The sequence below is a fragment of the Mus caroli genome, chromosome 13 (genome assembly GCF_900094665.2).
Source record: "Mus caroli chromosome 13, CAROLI_EIJ_v1.1, whole genome shotgun sequence".
Taxonomy (NCBI): domain Eukaryota; kingdom Metazoa; phylum Chordata; class Mammalia; order Rodentia; family Muridae; genus Mus; species Mus caroli.
This window is the reverse complement of record NC_034582.1, coordinates 22,920,780-22,928,789: the sequence shown is the minus strand read 5'-3', so window position 1 is coordinate 22,928,789 and position 8,010 is coordinate 22,920,780. Positions and strand designations below refer to the sequence as shown.

General features: G+C 35.3%; 1 protein-coding gene across 2 annotated transcripts in view; it reads right to left on the bottom strand.

The window, feature by feature from the left end:
* Positions 1 to 2,487: 2,487 nt before the first annotated feature.
* Positions 2,488 to 8,010, bottom strand: part of LOC110308156 (prolactin-3C1) — a 7,638-nt gene continuing 2,115 nt past the window's right edge. Inside the window, exons 1-5 of one of the 2 annotated variants that reach the window (XM_021180537.1) lie at positions 7,710 to 7,816; positions 7,241 to 7,395; positions 5,952 to 6,035; positions 3,760 to 3,939; positions 2,488 to 2,813 (exon numbers count right to left, since the gene is read on the bottom strand). In XM_021180537.1, coding sequence (XP_021036196.1) covers positions 2,625 to 2,813; positions 3,760 to 3,939; positions 5,952 to 6,035; positions 7,241 to 7,366 — 579 coding nt within the window. In that variant the 5' untranslated portion in view covers positions 7,367 to 7,395; positions 7,710 to 7,816 and the 3' untranslated portion in view covers positions 2,488 to 2,624. Of the gene's footprint in view, positions 2,814 to 3,759; positions 3,940 to 5,951; positions 6,036 to 7,240; positions 7,396 to 7,709; positions 7,817 to 8,010 lie in introns of those variants that run through there. The other variant, XM_021180536.1, reaches the window with a different exon arrangement.

Below are 8,010 nucleotides of genomic sequence, written 5' to 3'. Positions count from 1 at the left end.
AGTAGTGTACTATTGTGCTGTAAGAACGGAAATTCAAAACCATAAAAATTTGAAACTCTGGAAAACCTTTCAGTTTCTCATCTCCATTTATCCCCTGATTTTTCTTGGATTCTATTTTTCTATTCCATTCCATTCCATTCCATTCCATTCCATTCCATTCCATTCCATTCCATTCCATTCCATTCTATTCTATTTATATTTATATTTTATTCAATATCATATACTAATGACCTTAATGTAGCAATTTTCATGCTTAACTGCCCTTGAAATTTTTCAGTGAAAACACATAGAACATGGATTTTCCCTTTATGTTACTATTATTTATATAGTGCTTAAAAGACATCGATCAAACTTCTCAAAGAACTAATCAACAAGTAAGAATACATATTTCGTCTATGCACATGTACACATACTTCCATACAACTGTAGTATCTCAAATAAATAAGAAAATAGCATGCAAGTAAGAGACAGAAACCAACATGCTAGAGCAAGTGTTGGACATCTGTTAAATACCAAGTTACAGAAGCAGGTTGCTATCATGTAATGATCAGCCACACTATGCAAATAAAAGAGTAACGGGCTTGGACATTGATTACAAAATATGAATTGTTCCATTTTTCAACACCTATTGTTGATAACTTTTTTAAAAAAATCTCTTATAAGTGAGGTTATCCCAATAACTGCCAGGAAAGTCCACTGCCTTCTAAGGAGATAAGGCTGTGCAACTAGCCCAGTTTCTGATTTTCTTAGAGAGAATCAACAGGCTGAACTACACACATCCGATAATTTGTCTTTACATGGAATGAACAGAATAGGATGTTTTAATTTAAGATATAATGTACTCTTACCTCTGATGATTGCCAATAGAGAGAATTAGTCTTGGATTTCCAAAGAAAGGAATAATAGACATTACATTCCAGCAGTGAGTGTCTGATAATGAATTTGAATTTCTGGTTCATTTTAGATCTATACAAGGAGAATTTGTTAGGAAGGATGGTATCATTAGAAATCCAACACTGAGCCGGGCAGTGGTGGCACATGCCTTTAATCTCAGCACTTGGGAGGCAGAGGCAGGTGGATTTCTGAGTTAGAGGCCAGCCTGGTCTACAAAGTGAGTTCCAGGACAGCCAGGGCTACACAGAGAAACCCTGTCTTGAAAAAAAAAGAAAAAAGAAAAGAAATCCAACACTGATGCTGCTCCACTGATGGAGTGCATCTGATGTATGAAATTCTTGTATTAAGTTGGTTAAAAGCTGTCTTCCAACTACTTTTCTCAAATAACATGCATTAGAATGTGAGACTCAGAGACAAAGGCTCAACAGGAGGCCAGATATGCTGTATCAGGGAAAGGAAAATATAGACAGGGCATGCTCCTTGATAGATACCACTCCTTGGTGTATTGCAAAAGAAGTGTTTGTATATTTCTGCACCTCATGGCAGCAACACCTGTTTCTCAGATAATTTTAAATGTATCCTTATTCAGTACTACTTTTTATTTATCTGCTTTGTTATGCCACTTTTTTCATTTGTTCTTATCTATTTAATTCTGAGAACATCACAGATACTGATATGTAGATATGAGATCTTCCTTCCCTGCTGTCTGGCATTAATAACGAAGGACACAGTGAGGGTGATAAATAATTGAATATAAGATAAAGTGTTGTATGATCAGTTGTTCTATAAAGCACAGAGTGTAGAAGTTACATATAGTTCTACCTTTCAGTGCCATGGTCCCAGAAATAAGACTTAGACTCAAAGACAAATACATTGGCCATATTGCTAGCCTCTTCTCTGACTAGATCATAACTTAAAGTAACATACTTATTCTAATGTACATTCTGATACATGACTGGTTACCTGTATTCAAGTACCATACATCTGTCTCATCAAGTCTTCTTGGACAAAACTTCCCATGCTTCATTCTATCCCAAAATTCTTTCTGCCTCCAGGATGTCCCACCTTCTATTCTACTCTTTACTGTAGACCATAGGTTTTTGTTTAATTGACAGGTCATGCATCTGTACAAGATATTTCCTCTATAATAATGTATATTCATTCTTTCTAAGCTGGTGCTATAGGAGACAATAGTTGAAGATATTCATTGGAGAAATCTACATATAATTCTTACTTGGATCCTAACATATTTTTGGAAAATATGAAGCCTTATGGTACCTAAGGATGGTGCAAAACTCCAGCATTTACACTCCTGTCCTTGGATCATGAAACTTTTTCTCATATGCAGTAGTTTAATTCCCAAACTTACCTGTATGGTGTTGTTGTTGTTGTTGTTGTTTTATATTAATACTGCTTAGCAGAAATCTGACTTGTTCATCTTTACTTACTCTAATTCTAAAGTATATTTTTCAGTTACCTTGCTTTCTTTCCAAGCCCTACTTATTTGGTGAAAAGTACAAAGGAATATCACAATGCTATTTTTCAACTTTATGCTGCAGGAACTCAAGGAATCGACAACTATTAATTTCCAAATTAGCATTTCTAAGCAATCAGATTTTTATTTTATAAAAAATAATGTAAGATATAAAAAAGATTCAAGCATTGAAGGGCTGGTTCATTCATTTTGGGCCATCTCAGTAGCAAATACCACTAATAAGGACTTTGCACTTTTAGCAAATGTTTTTGATTTTGCCATGCTTCAGAGCCCTGAGATAACATGTAACCATTTTTGTATCCTTGCGTAGACAGTAGAAGAATTTACAAAATGCAAGAAGGTGCTTGCTTTTTTTGGAGGACCTCAATTCTCTTAGTTCTGACCACCTGTTAGGCTCATTATTTTCTTCAATTCCAGGATGAATCTAAACATTGGAAGGAAAAAAGGACAAGTATTATGTATTTTGTTTGTATACTTGATCCTTATAAATTCCTCTCTCTCCTCTCTCTCTCTCCCTCCCATTCCCCTTCCCATTCCCCTACCCGCTCTCTCATCTCTCTCTGTGTACATATATGTGTATGGATTTGCATGCATGTAATTGTGCATACACATAGAAATGAATGGTCACCCTTGAGTAAAGTTCCTTGGATGGAGATTATATTTTTTAAGGATAAGTTTCCTTACTTTTATCAAAAGATATCAGAGATCTTGCCAATGCATTTCCAGTATTGGAATTGCAAGGAAAACTCTACACTTTTCTTATATTGATAAGAATTTTGGAAGCAAATTCAGCCCTAATAATTGCAAGAAAGGTCCTCAGAAACACGAGCAATCTCCACAGTTCTGGTGCATATTACCTCTACATTTTGAATGAAATTTCAAAGAAGTAAGAATAGAAAACCAGTCAAGATTGTGTCTTGTCATATTCCTAGGCCATAGTATAATGGATCATTTATCATGTAAAACTAGAAGTGAAATTATCTTCTTTTGTTTTACAACTAAATTTATTCTCCTTGTATTTTTCGCTGTACTTTAGACATAATGAACATTTTCTTTAATGAGTTAAGGTTCAGGACATCCTATCATTACTACTCTAAGATCATCTGAGTTATGCAGATATTCCGATCTCATCCAGGAAAACTTCTCTCCAAACTTCTATGAGTACCAGCTATTTTTTACTGAGATCACTTGTGTATTAGATTCTCAGTAAAGAACTTTGATGCATTGGTTTTGTGTGGGATCCCCTACTGTCAAGGCTATAAGCATATTGGATACTCTTGAAAAGGAAGTTTATGAAAATTAGTTTCTCATTATACAAATCATCTCTTTCATACATTACATAATCAGACAAATACCAATAGATAACTCACCCTACTAAGTAAAGTTTTTGCTCCCTCAAGAACTACTTTATTTCCATAGTTAAGCTCTACAGCTCTTGGCATCATCCCATCATCAGAATCTAAATGAGTCAACACTGCAGGTATGAGCATTTTCAGTGGATATGTCCAGAAATTTGAAACATTGATGATGACTTTCAGGAGGTCTTCATTCTAAACAATCAGAATTAACATTGCATTGAATAAATAATAACAGAGCATGGTCGATACATGATGTACAAAGATGGAGAGCTACAATGCCTATTTTTTGTTTATTTTTGTTTTGGTTTGGTTTTTTTGTTTGTTTTTGTTTTTTTTTGTTTTTTGTTTTGTTTTGTTTTGGTTTTGCTTTTCAAGACATCCCTAGCTGTCCTGAAACTCACTTTGTAGACCAGGCTGGTCTCAAACTCAGAAATCTGCCTGCCTCTGCCTCCCAAGTGCTGGGATTAAAGGTGTGCGCCACCACGCCTGGCTCTACAATGCCTATTTTTAAGTAAAAAGTACATAAGAAATATTTATGGAACATAGCACATAATGCATAAATGTGAACTTTAATCAATGGAACTACAGTTTTCTGATATAAAGCCAATTAGGCATTAATATTTTTTCTTCATGACATTTCAATCTGATCATATATATTTTTTTTAATTCTCTGCATGGTAATGTGTGCCTTATTATGATGTGGGGGTTTTGCTTGTATGTCATTGCATTTTTTTCTTTGATTATTGAAAATGTATTGGGTCTCAGCAGGACCCCCATGGTCTGACTAAGATGGAAGCAATGCTTCATTGATTATGGAAGCTAACCCAAGTTGCATCCAAATAAATTAATCAAGTTGACCACTTGAACATTCAATTGTGATTTATATGCTATTGTAAAATATTTAAAGATAATACAGTGAGAAAAATGGTGTTCGAATAGTAATTTTCTGGATAAGCCTGACTTCATACTTCTTGCAAGGCAGTATATTTGCTGTCATGTCCTGCAGGAAAAAAAAAAAAAAAAAAAAAAAAAAAAAAAAAAAAGACCCAGCACTGCTTTCAACTCCAGCATCAGGGAAATCAGAAAGAAAAATACTATGATATGCCCAGTTTATGATCACTTCCAGAATCTTGTATGCCAGCTATATCTGATTTCTTCTGCTTGCTATTATGACTTTCAGATAGTCTCTGTAACAAAGAATTCAATGGACCTGGATAGGAAATATGTAAAGAAGTGAAGGAAAGGAATGGGCCAAATGGTGATGGAAAGATTGATAGTTGTGAGAATTATAATATAATGATTAATAGTGGGGAGTTGAGGCTGATGAAGCCCAATTTCACATGGTTACTTGACATGCAAGAGGTCCAAGTTCTACTCAAACTTTCTGAGCATCAGTTCATTAATTTTCCAGTAGTCTTTCATATTAGAGAAATGTTTGTGCAGAATACATGCACCATGGCCAACAGATTGTTAGTGGAAGTTTCTAGAAAAGTAGCTCTAAGCAAAAATTCTCTCTCCCTATGTCGTTTTTCTACCATTTTCACTATTATAGTCACATTTTAATGAAAATAGGTTTGTATAAGTTACCGATGCTAGTGATGAAATTATGTACAACATATAACAGTTAAGTTTAAATCACACAAAAATTGTTTATGATCAGGAATCAGAAGGGAAAGATAAAATAACAGATACTAGAACTCTTAAGAATGTAAACCAGAGGAAACAGAAGTTATCCTCAGTTAATATGCAGAGAATGATTTAGTTAAGCTGATGTTTTTATTAAGATACAGGAGATGGTAGACCACTCATGGGGAAATACACAAATAATGAAACCAAAATAAGTCCATGAGAGTTTCAACTGGGTAACATGCTGACAGAGGAGCCATTTGGGTTATATCATAAATGCCACTACTGTATTTGATTTTGTCAACATGTGTATGGATATACTCAACCATTAATATCCAATTCAGATAAAAGTATTTAAACCTACTAGCAAGGTGGTGACAAATGATTTTATGAAAGTTAAGCATCTGATATAATCTTGCATTTGATTGAGATAGTTACTATGTGCTGTGATATTTTCCAGTCTAATCCTATTGGATCTGAGGTTATTGTACCTCTTATACTCCTAGTATTAACCCACAGCACAAATAGCTGGAGGACTGCTAAAGTTGTTTTGGTAAATAATATAGATAAATACGCACCTTTTTCACAGAATGTGTAGAAATGGTTTGGCACATCTTGGTGTTATTATTCCTAAAACATACTCTCTCGGTTAACTTTGAGTCCTGGAGGGAATGAAATAATTCAAACTTTGTAGTTTTTGAATGGAATAAATATTTCTATCACAAGACTATTGACGTATTTGATAGATTTGCAATTATAACACATAAGGATGACCTAAAAATTAAAATAGATATGGAAGCAACTACTGTATCTCTACTTCTTCCCTTTCTTCACTGTGCCCCTAATTATTGTTGTTGTTTGTTTGTTTGTTGTTGTTTTTGTTAGTTTCTTTGGTTGTTTTGGTTAGGAGAACCAGGTCTCAATTAACCTGGACTGCTGAGATCTCTCAAGGTGATATGAGGCCCCCAACACCTATACAGCAAAGGACTGCTGGGGCTGGGTTCAGTCAGAAAAGATGTACCTAACCTTCAAGACACTAGAGGTCCCAGGGATTTTAGAGGTCTGGTAGGGTTGGGGGATGGGTGGTTGGAACATCCTCATGAAGACAGGGGGAAGGGTGGAGGTATGGGATGTGGGACCGGGAGGGGAATAAAATCTGGAGTGTAAAATAAATAAAGAAAAAAGAAAAAAAATCATTGTTTTCAAGAAAAGTAATAAAAGTTACCCCAACACAAAACAATTTAATGTATTAAATACCAGAAATCCATAGCATTTGAATTGGGTGCCAAAAAATAATGACCTTGTCTAATATTAGTAAATAACTTGTTTCCTAATGATTCAAACAGACATGTTATACAGGTAAACTGGAGGTATATTTAAATTATCCCAACTTCATGGTAAAGTTGTAATTAAATTGTGTTGATGGTATTAAATTTCAACCAAGATACTGGAAATATTTTGAAGAAGTATTTGGCAGTAAATTAAGATAGAATTCCCAAGGGCATTGAATGTGAATATCCACAAAGGCATTCTTCAAATAAAACCAGGAAATCATTGTTACTTCTTGGTGTATTTTTCTGGTCTTAATATCCAAAGTAGATGTTCAAAACTGACTTGCTTATTTTAATATTTATTAGAGGAAAATTTGAACAGCAACAATAACCACAACAAAAACTATTGCAATATTTAACAAATATTTGAGATTTCATGAAAACTCCTATATTTCCTCTTCTACACTTTAGTAATTGGTTCTTTCTATTACCTATAAAATATATTAGTGAAATCTAATTCATGATGCTCTATGGTTCAAAGAGAATTTTCTGACATTCACTTAAGAGACAAATTCTGAAATAGTTGAAGTACTTACTAAGATTTTATACATTTTTTTGGCAACTCTATGGGTGTGACGAGAAGAGGAAAGCAGATTGTCATAGATCTCTTCATTGGATTTCCGGTCATATCGTGTGGCAGTCACATATACCCACAGGAACATGCATGACACCAACAGGAACAGACCCTTCCCTGTTATACATAGAAATGACTCTGAGATGCATCTAATAAGGTTGAAAAAGCTAAGCTATGAAGTAAACACTATCTGCTCTAAAGGACCTGTGCCAACACAGTCATGTACAGCTAAAATTGGGCATTCACTCTTCCCAATGTGATAATATGTGAATATATATTTCCCAGTCCACACCTTAAAAGTAGGTGATCCTTCAGTGTTGGCTACTGCTGAAGAGCTGTGGGGCCTTGAGCTATACACAGACAGTCTGGTCTCTAGTTGATCTGAGGCGTGAGAGTAGTGATAATTATCAGAGTACTGATAATTCACCTACATGGCACAGTAGGTGTTCCCTCATGTCCCCTGGAACCTTGGTTCCTGTAGAAGTTATCTCCCCCTCAGACACCACAGGAAAAGTGTGTGGCTAGTAGTCACATAGACAATGTCCCAAGCTTCTGACCTTCAGGCTAGACTCCTCCCAGTTACCTAGCAACAGTAAAGATACCAGCCAACTGTAAGAGGGACTGCTTGGCCCCACCTCACTCTCTTACTCCCCTTACTCTTCTTACTCTCCTCTTTCTCTCCTCTCACTCTCCTCTCCTCTCCTCTCCTCTCCTCTCCTCTCCTCTCCTCTC